Here is a 27,686-nt window from a genome sequence, read left to right on the forward strand (position 1 = left end):
TGCGTTTATAGGTCTTCATGTGTTGACCAAAGCTTAGTTAGTTAACTTTCACTCGAGGTAATATACTTTTTTTTTAATGTTGATATCAATACTTATTATAAACTAATATAGTATAAACTAAAAAAACATAGCAATTTTAATAAAACTTAAGTGAGCTCTTATAAATCCGCCCGATTGATGTTTATTTGAAATAACTTGTAGCTAGTTCTGAGTAGTACAATCTGAGATTTAAAAAAACCAGTCGCTGTTTAATTTATTGTCTTTCGCACTTTAATCGATATGCATCTAGTTTTGGAAATTCGAGCACAAAAAATGGCAGTTTAAGATTATGTTTAGGGTCATAAGCTTAAAAGTACAAGTAAATTTCCCCATATTTTTTTTCAAGTTTAATTTTAAAAAAGTTATGAAAAATACGTTCATAGAAAATTCTGTTTTCAGGACAAAAAGTTTTTTACGTTTTTGTAAGCAATACTTTAAAGCCTATTATATATTTCATATATAATATTAAACAGCTTATCTTTTTTTGGATAATCACTATACTATATTTTAGAAATTATTAAATATACTACTTATAAATATTTAGTATACTTGCTTTGTGCAGTTTTTGCAAATCAATTAATAAAAACTTAAAAAAAAAATTTTGTACTAAAAATATCAAAAACTGGTTGTATATAAACTTATACAATTTCTGAAATACTTAAAGCAGAAAGAAATCTAACAGAGTTTTAGTAAAAACCTAGCTCTACACAACGCTTCACAACAAATAGTTTAATTTTCTAGTCACCTACAAATTTATTCCTACTTGATCCCTCTCTTCAGCCCACTATTAGATACAAATTTTTGTACTATAATTTCAAAGCTATTATCTATTTGTCAAACAAAAGCTTTTAGTTTAATGTATTTTTGAATAATAGTAACTTTAAAAATTAAAGGTTTTAGATAAAGGTACAAATTCTATCCTGAGTAAAAATGACAAATTTTAAATATAACGTGTCGTATTGTTTTTATAAACTTATCTCTTTTATAGGCTCATCTTTTTTATTTTAACAAAGTTGTAAGAATTTTGAATCAAAATTAATTTTTAAAGTTTAATTTTCAACCATGCTGCATTGAAAATTGGGCTGATCGAAACTACAAACCATACCACAGAGAAAACAAAGTTTATAGTGGAATTTCACTTGTCAGGTCACTTAGTTACTGCTAAAACTACAGCTGTAAACACCAAATCAAAGAAAGCAACATAAAAGAAAAAAATCTTCAAGTTTAGTTTAACATCTAATTAATTGTTTTTTCAAGCACTGAGCTACTGCATGAAAAGTTGTCTTATTTACAAACTTATGTACTTTGATATAACAGTTTTAACGGTAAACCAAAAGGGAGTTGAGAGTTAGAACGAATTGAGTATAGTATTTAAAGAAAGTTATAGTTAACTGTTAATAAATATAATGTACTTAGTTCAGAACAGTTGAAGGAGTTTTAACTCGTGGTACTTTGTATTTTTATAACTTTATATTTAATAAAACTATAAGCAATTATAAATGACCTAAAGTTTGGAAACAAGAAAAACTTGTCTACTGCAAAGTTTATCAAAAACAATTTAACTTTTAAATGTACACCACTGTTAATTCTATACCTTGATTAAATTAACTTTTCGTGTTGAAGAATCATCAAAATATATTTTGGTAAACTACTTTAAGTTGTGTAGCTATATAACTGTAATAAGTTATAGCTCATTATATTTTTAAAGGAGTTTTGTTGCTTGTTAAAAGATTGTAGCCACGTGAGCGAAATGATAAACCACTCATTTTTAAGTTATGCTTGCAGTTTGAAGAAGCATGCACAAACCAACAATATTTGAGTAACACATTTTATAATTTTGCACAGTGTCTTGAGAAGCAAGTACAAAAAAAGAATTCGAAAAAATAAGTAATATACTAGAAATTTAGGCCCTATCTATTATCAACGAAATGAGGAATAAAACTGTACTATTTAGTTTTTTTAAAGAAATTTATTCTAGAAAACTCAAAAAAAAAAACGTTGCATTGAAAATTATAACGATAAAATTTATCTAGATACTAAATAATTACATTGGAGTTATAAATAGTTTCAAATTCCTTATTTATCAAAAAAACTTGAAAAAAACATATTTAGAATTTATTCAAAACTTATTATGTTGCATTAAAGAACTGCAACGGTTTTTCCACAAATGAAGCCAAAAAGTTTTAATATAAGTTTTGTCAAAAACAGAAATTCCACCAAAATTTCAAAAAAAAAAGTTATAGGAAAATCCATTAATTATAGCAAATTTATAGGGAAATTATCAAAAAATAAACAACAAAATTTAAACGTTGCAAACGTATTTTTAAGGTAAACAAAGTAAAATATACCATTAACCGTTTATAAGCACAGTCTTAATAAGAAATTTACTAAAGTTCGAGGGTTTTTGAAATCTAATTTTTGTTAAATAAGCAAACTTTAGATAAAATATGCAAAATTTAAAAAACGAATTTTTTATCCGCTAGGTGGCGCCATAGAGTCACAGTTTAGTACTGAGAATGAAAAGATTTTGATTTAAATAAATTTATTAAATTTTTTACTTGTCTTTTACCACGCGGTGTCGCTGTTTTGGCTTTAAAATTTCAATCACCAAGCGAAAAAATGTATTTTATAGGGATTTGCACATATTTTTAAATTTTTTTAGGGATTTTTTAAATTATTGCAAATTTATATGCAAGTGGGAACCCTGCAAAAACCGTTTTACAGTTAACATTACCTTAACTTGTAAACAAAAATTCCATAATTTATATACAACTCTAGGTATAAAAAACACATAAGGTAAAACAATACTTTGAAAAAGTATCGTTGTTTAAATTATTTATAAAACTCAAGATATTTAAATTTAATAAAACTTAATTTTTTTATGAATGCAAATAAGGAAATATATTTGTAGTAAAAAACTTTGTATAACATTAACTACCTTAAATTTAGGTTTCTTCATACTTTTTATAAAGTGTATGCACAAATTTTAATTGACAAAATATTAGTAAATCACAAGACAATCAAATCAAAGCTTTAAAATACTGGACGTAGAAAAACTTATATTTTTTTTGCAATTAAACAACTAATAGTAAAAAAGAATGAGAAATTCATAATAACAGTCTCTACTTAGTCAGTAACTTTAAAAAGTCTTAACTATAACTAAGAAACACATTAGAATTTTTCATGATTCGATCTACATTTGAAAAAAATTGTTTAGCATAGAGGTGGGCAAATTTTCTAGTCCGCAGGCTAGATTTAGAAGCAAAAGTTTTCGTAGGCCATGTAATCAAAAAAATAAACGATAAAAAAAAGTCTTTAAAAAATGCTTAATAAAATGATTTTTTTATAAAAATTACTGTTTACCGAAAATCAAATTAAAAGCTCATATTAAATTATTTGTTTTTAAAATCTCAATTTTATTTGTTTTGCACAAATTGATGCGAAAGTACAGTACATGTCGCGGGCCAGATATTTTTGCTTATAGGGGCGGATTCAACCCACGGGCCGTATGTTGCCCACCCTTAGCACAACAGTAAAAGTATTGCTAAAAGCAAAAGTTTTAATAACATAATCGGAAATTTGCTTTTGAAAAAACACAATTTAGAATTTAACATAAGTATAAACTGACCTGAATTATACTTATAATAACATGAATTAGTGATTTTAGTTTATGGATTAATACAAAAAATTTAATGGTAACAACGTCACATTTTAATTGTAAAAATAAAACACAAAACTTTAAGTGAGTTCATGTTAAACGTTTATTAAATAAATTGTACATTTAGATTAACAAACTTACTATCTTTCAAGTTTAGAAGGTAGAATCTTATAGGACTAGACAAAAGTACAATTTAAAAATAAACTTTAACGATTAACTTTCATTTAAAGACAACTGCTTGTTTTTTGATGTTATAGCTACTGGATAACTAGCAATTTCTCGCTGTTTGAGTAGTAGTCCTTGTCTTAAAATAGATATCTCTTTTAGAATTTGATCTTGCCTTTCCTTATTCTTTAACCTCGCTGAATCGACTGTTATATCTGTGTTCGTTTTCTGCTTCGAAACAATTAAAATTAGTACTTGTGTATCGTTGCTGATAATTAAAAAATATGTTTATGTGGTTACTGATAAAAAAAAAAGATGTCTCTTAAAACACAAAATATATATAAATTACTGGGGTACTTACGTTATATTACGTTTATAAGTTACTTTCTTATGATGCAGTGTTTAAATTTGTTTTATAGTGCTCAATACGTTAGAAATAAAGCAGAGAAAATTATGTTTAAAATAAAAACAAAAACTGTTTTACGTACATTTCAGTTTAATATTTAAGATAAAAATATATTCAGAAACATACACCATGTGTTGTTAACAAAAGAAAACATCGGCGAAAGTCTACAGAGCAACAGCCTGGACTTTCGTATGCCGTGAGACAAGCTAAAGTTATCAAAAAGGTTTAATGATACTTAAATATTTATTAGAGAAAATTTTTGTTTATATTAGTCAAACCAATGATTTTTGAATAAAAGATAACGTTATGTAGAAGCTAGCTGTTTTGCTTTTGAACCTAAGCAATAAAAATATTTAAACTATAAAGTATAACTTACTTTTCTTGTAGCTGTGCTTGATATAGGTGCCTCATTAACTGCATCTAAAGAAATATAACAAAATTTACACCTTCATATCAAAAAAATAAAAAAATAACTTGCCACTTTATTGACTGATATAAATATTCACAAAAGTTAAACTTAAATAAAACTTTGAACTGTCAGATAAAAAAAATAGTATAAATAAAACGTGTTAAAGTAGTTCAGTGAACTTTTGTCGCAGATAAATCAGGTATCAAAAACTGACTGGTGTCTAAAGCGTAGTTGTTGTAGCCGGTGTTTGGTCTCGATTGAGGAACATTTGGATCCAGTACGGCATCACTGCGTCGGTACTCAACAAAATCAGCCAGATTTCCGGGAACTGGCGATCCTGCGGTGTGCCTGTTGGCCTGATATTTCGCATCCTGGGTAGTTACTGACATCGGCCTACAATAAAGGTTTTAGGTTAAATGAAAGAAAATATAAGCTAGAAAATATGAGTAGTGTTATTTTATACTATTTCGAGTAAATGATATTTAGAATACTTGGACAATTAATAATTTAATAAAAGTTATACCTAATAATTCCTACTTGACTATGAATATACGTTTAAGAGTATGCATTTAAAGAAAAAATGTTTGTAAGACCTCTTGTCGATGTCAATGTTTTCCAAATGTAATTTATGAACGAATTGTTCTTCAACATCATGTTTATTTTGAAATGACTCTTTTTCCATATGATTGTTTGCATTCCGTTGTTTGTTACTATAAAAACGTAACATAAACACATCAATTTTTAATAATGAGTCTATATAAAAATAAAGCAACAAAGTCAATGTAAGCAACTATACTGATTAAGACACCTAACCTTTTGACTGTAAATTCATCATTTACTTTGTTTTTTCTCCTAGTTTCAGTTACTTTCCTAAAACAAAGTTTCCAATATAAATGCTCAGTAAATGCTAAAAAAATTCTGGATTTTAAAAAATTACGAGTAAAACTAGAAAAGCAAGAGTCTTTTCAACTTAAATCTTATAAACTCTAGTATATTATATGTTTTGGTTTTAAGAAAACAAATAGAGAGATCTCAACTGCTGGAGGAGAAGTAATATATTTATTCTTTCAAAAATTTATTTTGCAAACTAAGTTTCGGTCAAAGACCTCGTCAGTGCTTAAATAAATCTTATTCAAATAGAATCAAATAGAATTTCTATTTGAATAAGATTTATTTAAGCACTGACGAGGTCTTTGACCGAAACTTAGTTTGCAAAATAAATTTTTGAAAGAATAAATATAAACTCTAGTATTGTAAACATAAATTTATCAAAGGTTAAATTAAAGCAACGAACTATCTATTACAACTTTGTAAAAACTATTTAGTAGATTTTCAAAAGTAAAAGCTGATTTATAGAAAGAAAAAAAGCAAAGTAAAAGATGCTGCTTTAACTAATCAATTTTGAAAACAATAGTAAAAAATAAAACAAAACTGTACACAAAATATACAACGAATAAAACTATTTTAACTTGTAGTGACAGAAAAAAGCTATAAAAAAAGCAACATGGGTTGCCAAAGGTTTTACGTAAATTTCTACCAGGTTTTTGAAAATTATTTTTTTTAGGCCATTTTTAGTGTAAAATTAAACTTAAGTTAAAAAAACTATCTTAAATAGTATAACAACATTTAAAAGATACTGTGAAGCTTATTAAATGTGTTTTTTACGGAAAACTTTTTAATGATACAATTTTTTTTTTGATTGATGATAGATATTCAGTATTTTATCGAAATTTATTACTTTACAAGCAAAAATAGTTTAAAATTCCAGGTTTTTCTAGTTTTTTTGCCTAAATTTTCAAATTCCAGGTTTTTCCAGGTTTCTAATTTTTTGGCAACCCTGAAGCAATGAAGCATTAAGCTGTTATACTATATAATTAAAAAAAAAAAAAGTTTTGTAAAAACGTAAACAAGTTAAGACAACTTAAAACAGTATACTTTGAACAGACAACTTGGAATTAATAAGAAGTCACCTTCTCACAGGGTTGTTTTCCTTCGTTGTTCGCAGGAACAATTTTTCATTTGCTTGCTGCTGCTTCTTCAGCTCACTTATTCTCCTCTGTTTCGACTCCTCCCTCCTAGCTCGCTCCTCGCTGCCTCCAGCAGTGAATTTTGAGGAGGCGGGAACAAACTTCTTCTTTGATTTGTCGCCCACTCCCCACTTCGGCTTTGCACCTTTAGATGTTTAACGTTTTGAATGTTTAGCGGACTTACTATACTTTTAGCAAGTGTTTGAATAGTAAACAAAGGAAGAAAACTAAGTAAGTTGTGTTGTGAACATAAGTGTTTAAAATATAAGTTTTTAAAATGCTTGCTGATAAGAGATCCAAACGAGATCGTTAGAATATAACTAAATTGTTGTTTTTATTGTGAAAATGTTAATCAAATTAGGAATTATTTATAATTTACACAGATTTATAGCAAAAACTAAAAAGAATGATTTTTATACTTGACAGGTTTAAAACATGGGAACCTTTTTATTTTTCAGAACAAAAATGTAGAACCTATGTGTAAATATAATTCTCTTTTAAGATTAAGTAAAATTTATATCTAATAAAAGCAATAAATATTATTAATGCGGCTCCTTAAAAAAATTAGGCGACTTAAGAAAACTACAAGGTCTTATAAAAATATGTACTTGGATTAAACTTATACTTACCAACAGTCATATACTTTAATCTAGTCATATCTAGTTTTTTCATTAAAGCTTTTAATTAAGCACAATATTTGGATATAGACTTAAGGTAGTAAAAAAGGTTAATCAAATAAAGACTTTTTACAAAAAAAAAAAAAAAATAGATGTTATAACTTTTTAAAGAGAGTTGTGCAAATAAAATATTTTATTCACGACTGGTTTCGGTGGCAAAAAATTGCGTCCTCATAATTTCTTTTTTTGCCACCGAAACTGGTCGTGAATAAAATATTTAATTTGCACAAATCTATTTAAATAAACTCTTTACATTCCAGTAAATTGAGCATTCTTTTTCATTAAAGGCAAATAACTATATAACTTTTTAAAGAAAATTAAAACATATAAATAGTATGTAATTGATCGTTTAATAAACTAGACACTAAAACAAGTAAACAGTTCTTACCATTTTGACTTTTTTTGATTTTATTTTGCTTAGCATATTTGTCATACAAATTGCTTGGACTAACTTTTACATCATTGCGCTTTTTTAAAACCGACACTTTTTTATCATCTTTTGTTTGGCGAGATGAGCTGTAAGTATTTTGTTAAGGGTATTTATAAAATAGTCGTTATATAAATAATTTTGAGTACGTTTTGAGAAGCTTACATTTCTGATTAATTTTTAAAACTTATTTTAGTTAACATGTAACAAATTCGCCCATTTTCATTAAATTGTATTTGAGTTTTCGGCCATTTTTGTGTGTTGGCGATTAATGTTATTACTTTATTGAGTTGTTGATATAAGCTGTATTGCACTAATTTTGTACATATTATTTATAAGCTGTTTTCGCACTCATTTTGTACATATAATTTATAAACTGTTAATGCACTAATTTTGTACATATTGTTGTTTCTCATTGCTGTTATTAGTTTAAATATAATAGATTAAATTATTTGTAACTCTGTAGCTCTTGTATTTAATTCTATAAAAAGTAACTAAGCCTTTATATAAAAGTAATCCCTTAATACAGGCAATTAGGGTTACAAACAAACATAGCAACTAAACAGTATGAGTAGGTAAATTTTATTTTTTCAAAAAAATAAAATAATTGTTACAAGTGCACTAACTCGAAGTTAAAATAATTTCTTTAATTTTTAGTCTTAACTTTGAAAAAACTAAAACTTGAGTGTGCTTATTCAAAATTATTTAAATTTCAGTTGTTCATACTTTATGTGTTCTTCAGCACGTCTATTTTACCCATTAACTCAAGTTACAGCTTGTTTAAGACATAATGTTTTTAAAAACAATTACAAAATAATACTGTATGTATGTGTAGATAATTTACTAAAACCTATTTAGTTTGTTATATTGTGTTTCATATTTACGATATTAAATTATTAATAAGTACATACTAAAACATATGCTTTATACTAGTATAAACGTTGAAGTTTATCAATAATTCCGTTGTGACAGCTAGAATTTAAGGTTATGTTGGCTAATGGAGAAAACTCACAGCTGAATTAAAAACTAAATTATTATTATCTTGTAATAGTTATGAGTTTCACACCTGTGGCCTTGTATTAAACGCTGTTTTCTACTACTTGACATCGGTAGTGGTATATACTCAGTTGGTGCCTCACTAACGAATGATGTATTCAGACTGTTACCAGTGACATTTTTCACTTGATCTGTAAAAATTAGGAAATAGTTATAAATCTTGGTACAGTAAAAATGATTATAAAAAATAATTTATAAAAACATGGTAATAACTAGTGATCTCTCGTGCGGATACTTTAAAGTTTTTATAACCTTTAATGCTAAATTAACTTTCAAATAAAAATTTTTCATCCATTTGTTACTCATAGTAGTGGTCGGAAACTATTCTATTCGACGTTGCCGGATATATCAAAAAGTAAATTTAGGAAATTAATTTTAGTAAATATAGGATATGGTGTCTTATTTAAATTTTAAATAAAAAGTTGTATTGAACTGAAATAATCATTTTAAACGCACTATTTAGGTATAAAGTTATATAAAGGGCACATTAGAAAGTATTTGTTATAAAAAAGCTCGATTTTAGTTGTTTAGCACAAGCTGTTTCAGAATAAAACATACATCGCACGCCAGAGGTTTCGGTTCGCGGGCTGTGCGTTGCTTAACTCTAATCTATGGTTATTTTTTATCTAACTATTAAATGAAATTAGACTACTGTTTCAAGTTTATTAATTTTCAGTTCAACAACTTTTGCAAAATAGTAAGGGTGGACAACATAGTGCCTGTGGTTACGAACCGGCCAATTTAAAATTATAATGACATACATTTTTATTAAACAGGAAAGATTAAAAAAACTTGAATAAAAACTTAGAAGTACTATATAAACTAAATAAATAGTATACTGTAGTGCTCATTTCATGGTTATACTGTTAAAAATTCAAAGAAAGTCAAATAAAAACTTTTTAAAATAATAGCTTTACAATGGTAAATTGTCGAACAAATCCAGCTCATTATAAACGAAAAGCTGTTATTTCGGGCCCAGAGAATAGGGAAATTGTCCAACATTAATATAAAACAACAACTAACTGATAAAGGAATAAAAATTGTATAAAAATTAAAACAGAATAGAAAAAAAAGTATGCAATGAGAAGAAAAAGGAACAATCTCTGCATTAATCAACATGCTTGTATTGATCGAATTAAGAAAAAGATATGCGAATAAAGTACAAGTTGAAATTTTACCGTTTTACTTTTCCTTTAATTTTAGTAATTTACAAAGAAACGAGAAAACATTTAAATATTTGTTAACATAAAACATAGATCAAATACAATTTGTAAAAGTATCTGATATTCTCTATTTTTATGCTTCATGGTTTACTTGTGTCTTTTCAGAAAAGTTTAGAGTGATTGGTTTTAAAATATGGCCATTCGTTTCTACAAAAAATACTATTACTCTTTTTAATTAATTAGATTTGGTAGATAACTATTAATAGTTAATTAAAACAAAAAATTGAAACTAACAGTTAATTAAATTAAACTAAAGTAGTTAGTTGATTTAAACTTGGTAACAATGATAAAAAAAAATGTTAACAATAGGCAAAAAGTAAACAAAAACTTGTTTTAATAACCAGTTTGAATGGATATTTCTTTTGTATCATTGAACGAGTTTGACTTCGTCACTGATATTTCTAATCTGATTGGATTGTCATCACCTATCTTCTCAAACCTTACTGGCTGAAGTACAGATGTTTGATATTGTTCTCCTTGCACTACAAATTTTATTTAAACATAAAGTTTTGTAGTTATATATAAATATCTAACTAGAAATAGAAAAGTAAGATTGAAATTTTATTTGTTTAGTATTAATAAAGTTAGTAGATATTGTTATAAAGTTGGTAGTTTGGAAATATATATAACTTAAAGTAACAATTTTGATTTCATATAAAGTGTTTGATCGGAACAGGTTGAATAAAAAAAAAGACATTATATACTTAAAGGATAGTTGTGTATAATTTAGTTTTAGTCTTTTTAGTAAAACAACTTAAACTATTAGTCAGAATTTATTTTTATTTAGTAAAAAATGTGAAAAGTAATCCTAATTCTTTTAGTATTATCTGTGATAGATTTGCAACATTGCAGAAACAAAATAAAAATTTTTGTTGTAAGTAAAAATAAAGATATAAAATTCAAAATTGAAGGTTATAGCACATAATAAATTAATATTCATCTGATATGCATACTAAAAAATTATCAACTTAAAAAAACTTCTGTTGTGAAATATAAAATAATTGGAAGCTACGTATTATTTGCAGTAACAGAATAGGCTTGATAAAATTTGTAACAAAACCAAAAACTAACTCAGTTCATTAATTAAGCACAGAAAATTTTATAAATGATCAAGTATAGCATACAGAGATAACTTGATTAAAAGTTTATGAATAAGGTGCTAATAACAGTTTCAATTACAACAAAAAAGTTATAAAAAGTATAAGTAATTTTTACTATTTTTTTATAACCCAAACATGTATATTTTTAATTTTCAAAACAGAGTTGTATAAGAAAATAAAGAATAAAAATTCGTATTTTGTTTAGCATTATAAAATTTTACTTTATAAAAGTAATGAGCTAAAAATATGTTAAAAAGCTAAAAAATACTACACTTTTAAAGAGGTTTCTTATTAACTTTGCTATCAAAATTGTCCCTTGAGCATAATATGTCAATATCATCAACTATAAAGTTTCTAAAAATAAAGCTTAAATAAAAACTAAAACTAAATATAAAGTTTCAGTACTGCTAACAAATATAGTTTACAATTTAAAAACTACCAAGTTGTAAATTTGAAACTAGATGAATGTAAACAACAGTACTGTTTTTGACTTATAAGTTAGAAAACAATAGCATTATTAAAATTTAATAACCTTTATTTGAAGACACAACTTGAGGAGTAGGAGAATTTATATTGTTCACATTTATAGATGGAATGTTAGAGTTTAGTATATCTTCATTTGATTTAGCTTTTCTGCTTGTAATAATTAGTACATAATTATATGAAATTTAAAATAGTAAAAATTTGTTAACTTGACATATGCATTTGACTAAAAACAACTTGTTTTAGCTGACAACTAACTTAGTCATTAGTTTTACTTTTAAAATATAAGCTGCAACACTTCTTTAAAAGTCTTTAGATTACAAAACTTGTTCGAATAAAACAAACCTATAAATAGAAAACATTTCTTAACCTATTTAAATTTAAATAGGTGTTACAATCTAAAATTCTAATTTTACATGCAATGCATATACTCGCTAGTTTAGAAGCAACGCACATGAGCTCGATTTTGTGATGTTGTTCAAGTCTGCTTGTGTCATGACCATTTTTCCTGAGTAATTTTTGTCTCCTTTCAAATTTTTCTTTCAATGCACTAGCTTGTGCTTGCTGCATTTGTTGGTACAGCTGCTTTGTTTTTTGGTCTCTGACTTCCTATTTAAAGTTGTATAAAATGATATTTTTCTATCTTAAAAAATAAATATCAGTTTTTTTATTAACAACAGTTTTATGATGTATGCCTACTGTAGAATTTGTAGACCCCGTAAAGGTCACCAATGATTATATTTTATAAGTAGCAAAACGCCGTTGGTCGAATAAAATACTTGTGTAGATAAACAGTTTGTTTTTTTGACTTTTGATAGTTTGGATCTTCTGGATTTAAAACCTTATTACGTTACCTCTGAAAATAAAAGTTTTATAAATAAGCAGCTAATGTACAAAATATCGTTATTTTTTCACTGAATCAAAATTTTGAATAAACTTTAAAGATATGGAAAGTTTTGAAGAAAAAGCTTGAACAAGCATATGGATGTTTTATTGATTTTTCAAAGATAAAAAAATATAAAAGTTAAAAAGCTATCTACTTTAAGCTTTAAAGAGTTTGAGAGCAAGAATCTCGAAGAAATATTCTTTAAATGGTTATAAAATATAACTGTAATAAAAACCAATACTTTTTAAATTAAAATAAATAAAATTATAAATATATAATTGAAATTTGAGAAAAAAAACAACTTAAAAACTAAATATGAAAATAAATTTAAAGATTTTCTTCCTGATTGTTGGTCTGTTTTACCTACCATTAATAACCTAACTAAATGTTTAATTTTAATTTTAGAGTTCCAAAAAAACAAAAAACTTGCAAGTGCGACCTAAAAAGCACTAATAAGTTGGAGGATATTCCTAATGACCGCGACAAATGGCGATCTTTCACTTATAGAAGACTAAAAATAAGAGAAAAAGCAATATTTAAAGAAACCCAAGTAGAGTAAGAAATAAAAATTATTACATTTTTTGTTTCTTTTATTATAATTTTGTTGCATAACTGTGTCTGTCTTATTTTTAGTACATATAAGGCATTTATTGCGATTTTATTAAAACAGAAGTTGAAAACTACTGTTTTTCAGTTTATAAGTCAAAAAATATATACAAATGTATTATGTAAAAAAAAATTCTGATATTGCTTAAATAGTTTCAGTGCTTGTTGCAACTAAAAGTCAAAGCAAAACAATCTTAATATTATTGAGTGAAATATTACAAACATACGCAACATGACGAAAGAGCTCTAAAAAGTTGCATAGAAGCACTGAGAAATTAGTCAATCCAAAAAAAAAAACAATACTAATTATAATATAGTATATTTAAAATACTTTTTTTTTTGTGCATAACACGCATAGGTGATTTCAGCTGACAGTGAGCCTACTAAAATGTAACTAATACTATTTAATTCTTACAAAACATTAAACTATAATTTACTATTAAAAAATATACAGTTTTATATTTGTTTTTTGTATAAATATATGCAAGGCAAGTTCAGTAAAAAGTTCGTTCTATGTTATTAAAGTAAAAAAAAACTTGAATTTAAATAAATATAGAACAAATATATGATTAAAAACAACACAATTAAAAAAAATATTTTAAATATACTAAGAATGTTTCAAATTTAATCTAGGATACACAATGAAAACTGTAGAATAAACTCATATTAAGATTTTATTTATTTATTTATTTACAACCCTAGAAACAAATGCAGCAAGAGTTTAGCTATAATTAATGATGATAATTAAGAAACTGATAAAACTATATTTTGTATTTTCTAAAAATTGCCCAACTTCAGCATTAATTTTTTCTTAATTATTTAGCCATATCAAAATTAACTTTATTTCAAAGACAAAGGTAGGACAAATTCTTTGAAAAAACGAAAAACTATTACTATAATCAATAGATTAGAAGACAAAATAAAAACAGAAGTTGGGAAAAACTATCATGCCTAATTTTCAGCATAAACAAGATACCAACTTCCTTTTGCATTTGATTTATTCTTTCTTTCTCAAATTGTGAATGCATAGAACTTATCTCCTCTTTCAACTTTCTGTCAGCTTCTTTATCCTCCAACTTTCGAATTCTTTCCTCCTCGTCCTTCATCCGCTTCCTTTCTGCTACTTGCTCAGCAATAGCTCTCTACAACAAAGTTACAATTAATTGCAATTCCATAAACTATTACATACAGAAAATACTATTTAGTTTTTAAATCAGCAAAAATTAAACATAAAAGAATAAAAAAAAATACTTACTCTGTGTTCCTGTTGTTTAATTCGCTTCATTCGCATCGCGTCCATTTGCGCTGGATCAAGCAACGAAGTCATTTTACGCAGGTGACTTATTTCCTGAGTGTCATCGTTCAACGAACTTTTTGTTTTTAGTGTGTCACTTAAATGAGGTGGTAAAATTTCAAGACTGCTTTGACTTCTGTAACATAAAATTAAGCAAAAAGTTTGAAAAACTGTTGAATAAAAAAAGTTAGTTTCAAAGAAAATACACTACTTCACAATAGCCAAAACATACTTTCTAAACGTTAGGGCCTGACTCTTTTAACAAACCCAACAAACAAATATACAAGGCTGTATTACAGTATAAACTGAAAAATAACTAACTGAATATTGTTTTTCTTAACATCTGTAGCTGACCTTGCACTCAAAGGTTCTTGAGAAAATGGTATTTCCTTTTGTACAACACTGGAGTTCTCTCTGTAGTAAAAAGAATTCAATATAGATTAATATTTTATGATAATCAAAATTGTTTACAATTTTACGTGACATAAAAACGCATTTAAGTTTAGTTTTCTAAATAATATATCAAACCCATTTTTATTCTGCATTGTATCAAAATGTTTGAACCAAAGTTCTTCATCTTCAGTAGATTTGTCAATTGTTGACTGTACTTGTATTTTAGACTTTTTAATTTTTTGCTCATTAATTTGCTTTTCTAGTTCTTCTTTCCATCTAAACCATAAAGAGAAAGTTTATATTTTTATAAATGGGATTTATTTGATTTTATAAGAGTTATAATTCATGTTCAGCACTAGATACTAAATAATTGGAAAGGTGTGCACATTATATTCTTTTTTTTAAGCCTACAAGATTTTTTAGAGTTTAGTGAGTTTATCAAAATAAATTTTTATTTTTGGTCTTTAAATATATAAATAAAAACTGTAAGGCATATTGAAAAGTAGTAAATTGGTATAAATAAATCAGAATGAATGACTAAGTAAATATTCTTATTTACTATTTATCTTTGAGATGAAAAATGTCTCAAGGCAGTTTACAAATAATAGGGAAGAATAAAAAGAAAGCACCGAACATTAAGAAAAATACTCAAATTTGATAATCAAACAGGTCTGAAAAGATATCGCTCTAAAAGTTTTTCTTTTTGGTTCCTTTTTTCAAATAAAAGTGTCAACGCATGTTTGTGGATTACATATTTTTATAAAAGTTAGGCAAAAGTCAAAACATATAATTTAAGACGAAGCGGGTCAAAATTGCACCAGTTTACTAAATTGCACGAAGATATATTTGCACGAAGACAAATTTGCACGAGGGAGAAAAATTGCACGATGACAATTTTGCACCAAGGGTCAATTTTGCACGAGTTACATTTTTGCACAAGAGTAAAAAAAAAACAGATAATAACTAAAAGATGAATTTATAAAAAAAATAAAATAAAAAAAGTTACTGACTGAGGGTAAGGGTTAGGTGTATCAGTGATAAAAAAAAAAAAGCTACCGACCGAGGGTAAGCGGTAACAGTGATAGTAAAAAGAATTATAAATATAAGCTACCGACCGAGGGTAAGGGGTTACAGTGATAGCAAAAAAAAAAAAAAACAACTAAATTCAAAAGAAAATAAATAGTAATTTAATAAAAAAAATTCAACCTGTGCAAAATTGATTGCTCGTGCAAAAGTGTCTTCGTGCAATTTTGTAGGATGTACAATTTTGTACCCTCGTGCAAATTTGACAGCTACTTAATTTAAGAACATTGTAAAAAACTTTGATAAACTCTAAATGTGATTATTAACACTTAATTAGAAAAAACAGAAAATTTCTTATAAAGGAGTTTTTTGAAACTGAAATCGCTCAAATTAAAAAAAATGAGTTAAAATTATTTTTACATTATACTTAGCACGGTAAAACTTTTACCAAGCTCAACTACAAAACTTTAATTTTGATTAAATATTGACTTTTTGCTTCTTTTAATCATAAAAATTTATTTTTCAAAATCCTTACAATAGGATTTTTTCTTATAATGCAAGGAACAATTCTTGATAATTTGAGGTGAATAATGTAAAAAATTGAGGAGAAGATATAATTTTAGCAAGTTTTTAAATTTTCAATTAAATTGATCATGAAAAATTGCGGTCTTACGTTTGTGTATAAAAATTTTTACAAAAATTACTATATCGTAGTAGTTAATAAATATTTTCACATTTTATAAAAACTGACTTATAGTTTATACTTTTATTTTAGCAAATGTGAAGCTGAAAAAAACCCTTTGCCCTAAGACGTTTAGTAAGACGACGGGCAGCTCACTCTGACCTTAATATTTAGCTAACCATTTTACGATGCTTCTTATATTTTTTCAATTTATCTAAATTTTTCTTCATATAATTCTTATAAATTATTATTAACTACTTACTAAGAAAATAAAATAAAAAGAATGCTAAACTAAACCTTTTAACAATAAGACAACAAATTTTAAATCATAAATCATTGTAAATTAAGTATGAAAAATTTGTAAAAACAACACTTTAAGATAAACTAAAATCACTAAAATCTAAAATATGGTTCCTAAAATTTCTTATATTCATAAAAATTATGCCTAATTGACATTAAACATTTGTTTGAAACTTTAATAAATTATTTTAAAAAATATACAAAAGATTCAAATTTTAGAACAATATATATTTCATGCTTATTTCACCAGTTGTTTACTAAACAATGAAAATAAAATTCATCGATAAAATTTACATCAGAAAAATAAAAAAACGATGAATTGGCTTTTCTTGACGTTTTAGTTAAACGACACAAAAACAAATTTTTGGTAACTGTTTATAGATAGAAAACTTTTACTGGGAATTATTTAAACTTTCATTCCTTTTGTAGTATGAAGAGAAAGACAAATTTAATAAGAACGCTCTGCCATCGAGCACATAAAATCTGCTCAAGAGATTTATTTGCTGATGAAATAAATCAGAAAAAATTAATACTTGATAAAAATGGCTATCCACAAGAACTTGTAAATAAAATAATTAATTTACACCTTAAAAGTTTTAATAAAATAAAACCAGCAGGGTTGGAGAAATGTTTGATTACTTTATTACTACCTTATGTCAATAAGAACTCAAGAATTGTAGAAAGAAATATCAAACAATTGATAAGTAAAACTTATCACCCAGCAAAACCGAGAGTTATTTTCTTATCCAAACCAATGATTAGACCTGGGGGCAAAGATCCGATATCAGAATATAAAAAAATTATGTTAGTTTACCAGTTTAACTGCTTCTGTGAAGAAAGTTATGTTGGAATGACTTCAAGGCAATTTGGCAAAAGAATAAAGGAGAATATTCCAAAATGTATTGATGAATTTTGTAAAACGAGTAATAAGGAAAGTAAATCTATCAGATTGATTGTGCAAGTAATTATAACTTGAAAAGATTTAAAATTATTTAAAATTGTTTTAACATTTTTGATTTAATTAAACTTTCGCTATATGTATTTTGTTAAGAAAACCTAAATTGTATAAACATGAAGACTTTGATTACACTGTTTCGTTGTTTTCATAAATTGCTTTATAAGTTTTAAGTATGTTTTATTTATCTACTTTTAGTTGCATTGAAATTAGAAGTACTTATGTATTGTTAATTACCCTTTGCTTTATTAATACTTTTACGTTGATTTCATTTTCTTTATATAAGCTAGATTTGAAATTTTATTTTTACTGCTTAGTAAACAACTGATGAAATAAGCATGAAACAAATATTGTTCTAAAATTTGAGTTTTTTGTATATTTTTTGAACTAATTGACATTAAAACAGTTTATTTGAAATGATCAAAACCTTTTTTGTTCCTGCCGTTTTTTCGCACTAAATGCATGACGTCTAGGTGCAGATTCTCCAATAAGGAATGAAGATCTTATTGCAGATGGAAGATTTTCTTCTCTTTCTTGCAATTTTAATAATCTTTCTTTTTCTTTTGAATCTTTTTCATGTTCTTGTAAATTAAACTTTTACTCTAGTTAAGATAATTTACTTCGGATTTCGTTTTTAATATATAACTATTTAAATAGTGATATACAATATATTATTGCAACTTACTTTTTGGTAGAATAATACAGTTAATAACTATAAATCAGTAACAAAAACATCGGCGAAAGTCTGCAGAGCAGAAGCCTGGACTTTCGTATGCCGTGAGACAAAAATCAAGTTTAACAAAAGGGTAGATCATATTAATTCGATCATCAGACCACAAGCCTTTGGTAGGCTGGGACCGGAACAAACATGAAACTTAAAAATGGGGACTTATTAAACTGATAGTAAAAAAATGTTGCTTTCAAATAAAGCAGATCTGTATTAATCTAGAACAACTTAACATTTTATAGATACTCTATAAGTATATAATCTAGTAGACCTACATAAGTATATCTAGCTTAGGGGTTTAGGGCTCTCAATATTTTTTTTAATAAATATTAATGTTTTAAGTTTATTTTGGGTACTAGAATACTTTTAGTTCACACGAAACTTTAACATAATTTTAGATATATAGTATTCAAAGACTACAATACTATATAGTTCTTATATAAGGGTCTCAATAAAAAAAAATAATTTTTCATAGTTTTTCAGAAACAAAATTTATTGCAACAAATTGGTTTCAAAACTTACATATTTTGTTAAATCTTTAAGGCAATATTAAAATTTTTATCTTTTATACTATCATTCATTTTACAGGGTTGCCAAATTTTTTGAGAAATTTCTTCCAGATTTTCTGAACTTTATCTAGGTTTTTAAAAGTACACGTTTTGGGTCTATTTGTAGTTTACAGCTAAGTTTAGGTTAAAAACTGTGCTAAGTAGCATAACAAGATTGAAAAGATACTGTAAAGCTACTTTAAATGTGTTTTTAAATAAAAAAACTACTTTAATGATGACAACTTTTTTTAATCTACATGGTAGATTTTCGTGTCAAATTAAAATTTGACTACTTAACATATAATAATTGTTTAAAATTTCAGGTTTTTTCAAGTTTTTTAGTGATTTTTCTTAAAAATTCTAGGTTTTTCAAAATTTCTCAAATTCCAGGTTTTCCCAGGATTCCAGGCAACCCTGGTTTTACTTAAACGTGATTAAATATCTAAAAAAAAAAGAATAGAAAACTGATAAAAAATGTATATACTATAACATTTTTGATTACTTACTTTATTTGAAATTATTTTTCATTGCATGAAAATACTATGCGGTGTAACACTTCAACAGTGTTTTTGGCAGTCAAAAGTGGCTTTCTTTACTTTCTCTCAAATTTATTTAACTTAAATTCAGTAACGCGCTTGTTTTTAGTGAGTTAGTTTTCAGTGTCTTAGTTGATAACACTTATCTATTGTAAAGTGTTGTGTTCGCATCGTACACTTGTACGATGGCGACTGTATTTTATATGAACTTTTGAATGAAAGTAGTTTACTTGTATAGTTTGTTATATGTTTTATCGCATTTCCTATTCATCGTAATACAGTTTTTTGTTTCTAAGACTCGATTTCTTTATATACTATTAGTTTAAGCATTCTAACAATCTTACAGTACTTTATTAGGCTAAGCTTAAATGATAGTCTAAGGTTAATTCGCGTTTCATAAATCGACTTACCTAAATCAATTCTAAACATTTAAGTAACCGTCACCGATATTGTTATAACGCGTCAAGTCAGTTAATATCCAGGTTCGCGTAACTAAGTAACAACTTTACATCGGTCGATCGGTAAATGGTGACCCTAAATATTTGAGCACGCACCTTAATTAAGTTCGTAATCTTTTGTTTTTTTTTAATTTCTATCATTTTGTAGATAATGACCCAAAATTAGTTTAAAATTTTATTAAGGCTTTAAACATGTCTACTAGTATTATGGACATAGACTATTCTAGGCCTAGTAGCAGCCAACTTGTTAGGAACTGGAATGAACTTAAACAAAATAAATATAACTTATTAACTTCTGATTGTCCCGAGTATTTTCGGCCCGAACCAGTAGCCTACAGAAAACTTAATTGTAAGTACAACCAGATTAACGTCTTAGAAAGAGACCCATTGTATTGGTTACTGCAAAGTCTAGATACTGACATCTATCAACTTGTATTATGGGAAGAGCGCGTAGCTAACTGCTTAATGTCTATCGAACGCGGTCGGGACCCGGTCTACTTAACAGACCATATAGCTCACCAATGGGGTGGAAAAAGGCGCACCGAAGTAATCAAGTCAAAACTCAATAGTCTCAAAACGATTATAAGAGCCTGTAACGAAGTCATAAATTTTAACTTGAAAATTGATTTGTTTAGAGCTGAGATTAGCAAAAGACAAAGTAGGCGCGATATACTCGAAAAAACGGAGTACGAGAAAATTGTATGGTTTCGAGTATCAAGGATTTAGCAATACACAGTACCATGCCATATTAACTACAAGCTAGAACTTGTTTTGAAATTCCTTTCCTCATTAAGTCTTATCGAAGAATTCTCGCATATAGAATCCGTAATTACCACATTCGAAAACTTTTGTAGGTACAACGGCATCGACTGATTATACTATAGTGAGAAAATAAAATTTGTCTTATTTTCTAATATATTGCCTTCTAAAGAGATGTGTTTATTTTTCAGTACTACGTCAATTGAGCACAGAAATCTCGTTAACTTAAAGTTATTTATACGTAATACCGATAGAAGAATTCTGTAGAAACTCAAGCACGAATCTTTGCAAAAATTACGCAAATTAGAAGCCGAATTAGCCGAACTCGATCGCAAAATAGCTGCTAGAGATGCAAAACGCAATCGCGCTAACGCCATACCGGATTATGACGTCACAAGTACAGCGTCACGTAATGCAGCAAAAAAAAACCTGATGATAACCAACGTTCTGAGCAACCACAGCCAGCATCACCAGGGCCAGAGCCTACGACTAGCGCCAACGATCCCAGCCAGCACCACATCGGGCAGTCCCAACGATCAGCGCAACCGCAGCCAGCATCAGCAGGGCCAGAGTCAACAGTCAGCACCACCGAAGCCAGCACCTATATGACCAGCGCCAACGATCCGAGCCATCTTTGCCAGCACCACAACGGTCAGCACAACCGAAGCCAGCACCAGTACAATTAGAGCCAACTGCCGGTTCAGAAATCTCTTCCGTCAAGCCGACAAACTCACGGAAATCATCCTCGTCTACAACCAAAAGCACAGCAGCGACTACAAACACTTCTTCCAGCATTAATTCGTCCGGTAAAGCGACAAACTCACGAAAATTGCCCTTTTCTCTAAACAAAAGCACAGTAGCGATGCCAAACAACGACGTAACTAAAATAAATGTTAGGCCCGATTGCGAAATCTTAACCAAAAAACACATTTCTTACTTGAAACGCAAAACGATTGCGAATAACAAAAAACCTTTAAAAATTAGCTTAGAGCAGATTTTTAAAACAAACCACGAATTATTTTGGCTTATACTTCACAAATGGCGATTTAAAACCGAAAAATCTTTAAACAATGAAACACGCATTTTAAAAACTAATCACGAAATATTTTGGTTCATTTTTCATCGATGGCGCTTTAAAAATTTTTAAATCGTTAAACCTGTTAGTCAGAAAATAAACCGTTGTGAAACTTTGAGTATATGCTCGAACGCAATTTTTCATCACTGGAAAATAAAATCAAGATGTTAGTGAAACTTTACGGTTAATTAACTCTTAGAACAGAAAATTGAGACCACCAAAAGAGTAATTTGTTTTTATTTAATTATAGCAGACAACTAGTCTAAGAAGCTTTCAGAACAAAGCTTATTACGAAACCGAGTCGTAAGAAATTGAAGAAGTGTTTTTTAGAGTTTTAACTTTAACTTAAATTTTATGTCGAGCTCTTTCTAAATACTAAAAAAAAATTGCCTTAATTTGTTAAACTTAATTTTAATTTGTTTTTTAACCACATTTTTATGTTCAAACTCTGAACTATAATTTACAGTTGTGTTATAATAACCTTTGTAATTGCTTGTAACAAACTTTATTGGCATGTTTTTGTTGTGCAAATCTCAGCGTATTTATAAAAACATTTTTTTATTAAGGTCATTCGAGCTATTTAAAAAACCTTATTCAACATTTAAACTCTAACAAACAACTCTGTTTTTAACTTTCCTAGAATATTAAAGTTTTAAAAATAAGTACAAAGTTCAACAGCTATATATTTTACGAAAACAAGTTTTAACTTTTGAAACGCATGTAGTTGCTTGTTTTGTCAACTAACCCGTGGTAAATGTGAAATGTTTTTAATATGCTAAAAATTTGTAGAAAATATTTTGTTTAAACTGAAGCTATAAATGTTTTTAAATTTCTTATAAACATACTTGAAGGACTTGAAAATACTTGAAAAAGTATCTTCTTTATATTTTTACTTAAAGTTAAGTTAATTAAGTAGTTAATTAAACTCTATTTGCACTTTCGCACGAAAACGGCTCGAGAATCGAAAGTCATAAACGAGTCAGCGAAGGAGAGGCAGAGATCTGATGTACCATCAGCGTACGGTGGCCGAGGTGGAGAACAGATGAGGAAACCAAGCATGTACGAGGAGCGTGTACGGGACACAACGGGGAACGAGTACTATCAGTGAAGAATTTCTGAAAATTCTTTCAGTTTTTTTGTCATTTTGTAAATTGTTCAAAATTCTTAACTAATTCTGCACGTCATCAACGGACTCTATAGCATTTTCGAAGTAAAGTGATACTTATTTACAAATAATCAGATAAAAGTCGACGACAGTCAGCGGTCATTTTTCATTCATGCTTCTATAATAGAGGTTGTTTAGTGTTTTTTACAAGTTCAAAACTAATTAAAAACAATATTTTTCTTAACCCTAAGTGAAAATTCCAAAATGGCGAAATAAGTGGACAGAATGTAACACTTCAACAGTGTTTTTCGCAGTCAAAAATGGCTTTCTTTCTTTTCTCTCAAATTTATTTAGCTTAAATTCAGTAATGCGCTTGTTTTTAGTGAGTTAGTTTTCAGTGTCTTAGTTGATAACACTTATCTATTGTAAAGTGTTGTGTTCGCATCGTACACTTGTACGATGGCGACTGTATTTTATATGAACTTTTGAATTAAAGTAGTTTACTTGTATAGTTTGTTATATGTTTTATCGCATTTCCTATTCATCGTAATACAGTTTTTTGTTTCTAAGACTCGATTTCTTTATATATTATTAGTTTAAGCATTCTAATAATCTTACAATACTTTATTAGGCTAAGCTTAAATAATAGTCTAAGATTAATTCGCGTTTCATAAATCGACTTAGCTAATTAACTTAGCTAAATCAATTGTAAACATTTAAGTAACCGTCACCGATATTGTTATAACGCGTTAAGTCAGTTAATATCCAGGTTCGCGTAACTAAGTAATAACTTTACATCGGTCGATCGGTAAAGCGGATTATAAGTTTGGTTTATAACAGAAACCAATAATTATTTTTGTAGAAATTAGTTTATAGTACCGAATTTATTTAAAACTAACGTAAGTTTCTTTTTGTTTAGATAGGTTCTTTGTAAATTATTGTATATTCTAACAACCTTTTTTGTTTTTATCTCAATAACCAAAGATTATCATAAATTAAAAGTATTTGAACAATAGAAACTTATGTTATATATAGTAGTTTTTTGATCCTAATTTCAAATGTGAATAAACAAGCTCAAATAAGCAAAAGTTATGACTGTAGTAAATGTTTGAGCTGGTTTTAACTAACTTGGTTTTGACACATTAGTTTGATCCAAATTAGATACGTTTTCACTTAAAGAAGATAACTTCTCATTAGTTTTTTTATTACCAACTTCAATTTGTAACTTTTTTAACTCATTTTCATTATTTTCCTTGATTCTTATATCCTAGACAATTACAGTTTCAAATTAAAAATATATTAACTAAAATTTTAAAATTAAAAAAAACTATTATTCAATTTTTTATTAAAAAACAATAAAATATTGTCTATGTATGCAACACATATTGTATCAAAAACTAAAATTATGTAAATAGTTATGGAAATAACAAAATTATACCTTATTAGTCATTACTTGAGCTCTTAAATCATCCATCCATTGCTTTTTATCTCGTTCAAGCTTTTCTTTTTCTTGCTCACGAGATCCAAGTCCCATTAACGGAGAAGCAAATGTGTAAGTTTTGTTATTTTCAACTTGCTTAACTTCTTTCAAGGAAAAATCAGACTGTTGTTGTTTGTTCAGTGTGCTTGAAGTTACTGATTCTAATAAAATTATTAAGATTAAAAGATTTATATTATAAGTTGTAAAGATAAAAACTAAAACATATAAATAAGATGAAAATTTAAATGAGTTTATAAAAGTAGTTCACAATAAAATTAAATTGGTAAATCAATGAAAAAAATATTTAGCTTGTTTGTTACTCAGTTCAACATTAGAAAAGGAGACAGAATTTTATAAACATGCTTAATAGATTTGATGTGTAAAAAGAAATTTTCGTCAAGAGCTAAATACCACTTATTCACTGTAACTCATAACAATAACCCTTCACTTTAATTACAAGATGAATAACAATAATGATTGCAATCTTAAAAACTATAAAGAGCTTTAGAGTTGTTATACAAACAGAACACTCATGGAACTAAAAACTATAAAGGTAAAAATTTAAATTAATCTATATTAGTATAAAATAATATTAAATAAATAATTTCAATTATATCAAACTAACAACCAACAATAAAACCAAAAAATATTGTCTATAAACTATAACTGGTAAGTTGTTAATAGACAACTACAGTTTTTATTTTCAAATAAATTTTAAATAATTAAAAAACTAACCTAATTCAGCTGAACCTTTTAATTCGATTTGACTATTGTTTACTTTTTTTGTAGAACCAAATTCTGATTCAATTGTTTTATGTGTAGAGATAGAATTTTGACTAATTTTTGTACTACCAGAACAGGAGCTAGCAGTCTCTCGAAAATTTTCACTTTCAGCGTTAGTGTTAATTGCTTTTGAAACATCTATATCATGTTGTGTTTTAACTAAAGAAAGAATAGTATTTAACTGGTCTTTAGTTAAAGTGACATAGTTAGGATCAAAAACATTATTATTAGTTTTATTTGCTGAAGAACTTCGTGAAATAGTCTTGTTGTTACAATTATTTGAGTTAGTATTAGGTCCCTTGAGTTTCTTTTTTAATTTAACAGAATTTTTTTCACACAACTCTTTCTTCTTTTGTATTGAAGTTATTTTTGGTACTACATTTTTTTTTACATATTTTTCTTTGTTTCCATTTTCATTAGTAATTAGATTTTTTGTTTTTAATTGATTATTTGAGGAAGGAAGACTGTTTATTCTTTTGCCTTTTTGTTTTTTAGCTGACTCAAAGAATATTCCAGTTACAGTTTTTCCTTTAACAGTTTGAGTCTGAAGGGTAAGCCCATTTCTAAGCAATATTTTTGATTGTAAATTTAAAAGCAAAAATATATTTTAACATCAGTTTTTAGTTTTATAAAAAAATTAAATAGATTAGCAATCTAATTATATAACAACTGTACAAAATATCTAAGTCACAACAAAAAAGATGTCAAAAATATTTTCTCTAAGAAGACTTTTGTACTTTTAACAAAAAACTAAGCACATAAAACTACAAAAACTTAGCTTTTAATTAAAATTGGTTTTTGTAAGCATCTTTATTAATATGTGTAGTTATAGACCCTAGACATAAAAACTGAGACACAAAACATTTATTGTTTAAACTACTGTTTCGAACTATCATCAATAAGCTTATCCATATAATTGCTTAGTTCAGGAGTTGGCAAAATGCGGCCCATGAGCCAATTGTGGCTAAGCAGCAAAAATATGCAGCACACTATCTACCTTTAAGCTAAAAACTTACTTTTTTTAATCAAAAAAATAAACTGAAGTAAAAACTCACAGCAAGACTCTTTGTTTAATAATTAGAAATTAATAGAGCTTTATTATTGCTTTTTTTAGACTTTTGGTTTGAAACAGTAGTTTTTTCTTTGGTTAGTACAATTAATTACTAAATAATAATAATAAATATATTAATTTTTTTATATTTATACATAAAACACTTAATTGTCATCTTATTTTTTAAATGCTGCTTTAAATTTATTAATAATTACAATTTAATTCTTGTGATAAGCATCAACTAAGATAAGATTCACTACTAGAAAAAAAAACTGTTAACTATTGACTGGAATTTTTGTCACAAAAGGCTAAGGTTATTCTACAGTTAGCAAGGTTTAAAATATTTAATAAACATAGAAGTTATTGAAGTTGGGTAAATACTCTCATCCGTAGCATATTTAAATTTTTAATTTAATTTTTTTAACAAAAATGTTTCTTATACTAAACTTTTTAAATTAACCAGATGTTGTTGAGAAAAATACATAGTTTCTATGAATTTCAAACTTACTTACCCAAGATTCATTACTAAAATGAACTTAACAACAGTATTTTCTGGAAAAGATCATTTAATTGTTGGCAATAATTGATGAACTAAAGACATGTACACACTAATTGTAAAAACTGTTAAAAAATAAACAAACATTTAAACTTTTTAGACATTTAAATTTGAAGTTTTATTTTAACTAAATAAAATTAAAAAAAAAAGTTATATATCAAGGTGTCACTGTCTAAAGAAAACATAGCCTGATTAATCAACAGGGTTGCAACTCTTTGAGGCAAATAAGGTAGAAGGAGCAATGAAAAAATAGCTTGAGCTACATCATACCAGCCTGAGTTTGTCAAAAAGATAAAACAACTAATTACAGCCAAAAATATAAAACTGTTAATCAAGATAGTCAGTATTCATGTGTTAAACTGTAGGAAAACGTTTTAGGGCAATTTAATTTAACTTTAAGCTTTTGCTAAATAACATACAATTTTAGAATTACTAAAAGAAAGAAAATAGTGAATGCTCACAACTAAGGTCAATGGATTGGTGTGGAGAGAAACCTTTTGGTCATCAAGCTACACACCATTTGATTGTAATTAATATTTTGAGCTAACTTTATAAAAATAATGAAAATAAATAATACAAAAAACTTGAAATCTAATTATATATATTTTTGAGTAGAAAAATGGTACTTGCTTTGGCAGTACATATACCCTTTTTTAACCCATTACTGCCAATATTGACCATGGAAACCATAGTCTACCATGGACTCCAGTCTCTTCCTATTATTTTGATTTTTATAAACATTTACATTCACACTTTTCTTGTTACCTTTTCTACAAGAGCTACCATATAAAAGGCAACA

General features: G+C 27.0%; 1 protein-coding gene across 4 annotated transcripts; it reads right to left on the reverse strand.

Annotated features, from left to right (window-relative positions):
- Positions 1–2,936: 2,936 nt before the first annotated feature.
- LOC145831256 (coiled-coil domain-containing protein 66-like) lies at positions 2,937–26,951 on the reverse strand. 4 transcript variants are annotated; one of them, XM_082938430.1, is made up of 20 exons: positions 26,844–26,951; positions 25,233–25,843; positions 24,456–24,658; positions 24,146–24,284; positions 18,237–18,390; positions 14,985–15,125; positions 14,778–14,870; positions 14,418–14,592; positions 14,143–14,304; positions 12,125–12,279; positions 11,720–11,820; positions 10,429–10,569; positions 8,875–8,995; positions 7,770–7,897; positions 6,648–6,849; positions 5,491–5,547; positions 5,271–5,387; positions 4,892–5,070; positions 4,645–4,688; positions 2,937–4,090 (listed from the first exon to the last, which is right to left on the reverse strand). In XM_082938430.1, exons 1-20 carry the CDS (start codon positions 26,852–26,854, stop codon positions 3,911–3,913), a joined length of 3,114 nt encoding a protein of 1,037 aa, XP_082794556.1. In that variant the 5' UTR covers positions 26,855–26,951; the 3' UTR covers positions 2,937–3,910. The 4 variants fall into 4 exon arrangements, 3 of the variants coding, with proteins under 3 accessions (XP_082794556.1, XP_082794555.1, XP_082794557.1); XM_082938429.1 differs by having other exon boundaries at positions 2,937–4,093; XM_082938431.1 differs by lacking the exon at positions 5,491–5,547 and having other exon boundaries at positions 2,937–4,093.
- Positions 26,952–27,686: the final 735 nt, after the last annotated feature.

The sequence above is a fragment of the Thalia democratica genome, chromosome 3 (assembly GCF_965202585.1).
Source record: "Thalia democratica chromosome 3, ktThaDemo2.hap1.1, whole genome shotgun sequence".
Lineage (NCBI taxonomy): Eukaryota > Metazoa > Chordata > Thaliacea > Salpida > Salpidae > Thalia > Thalia democratica.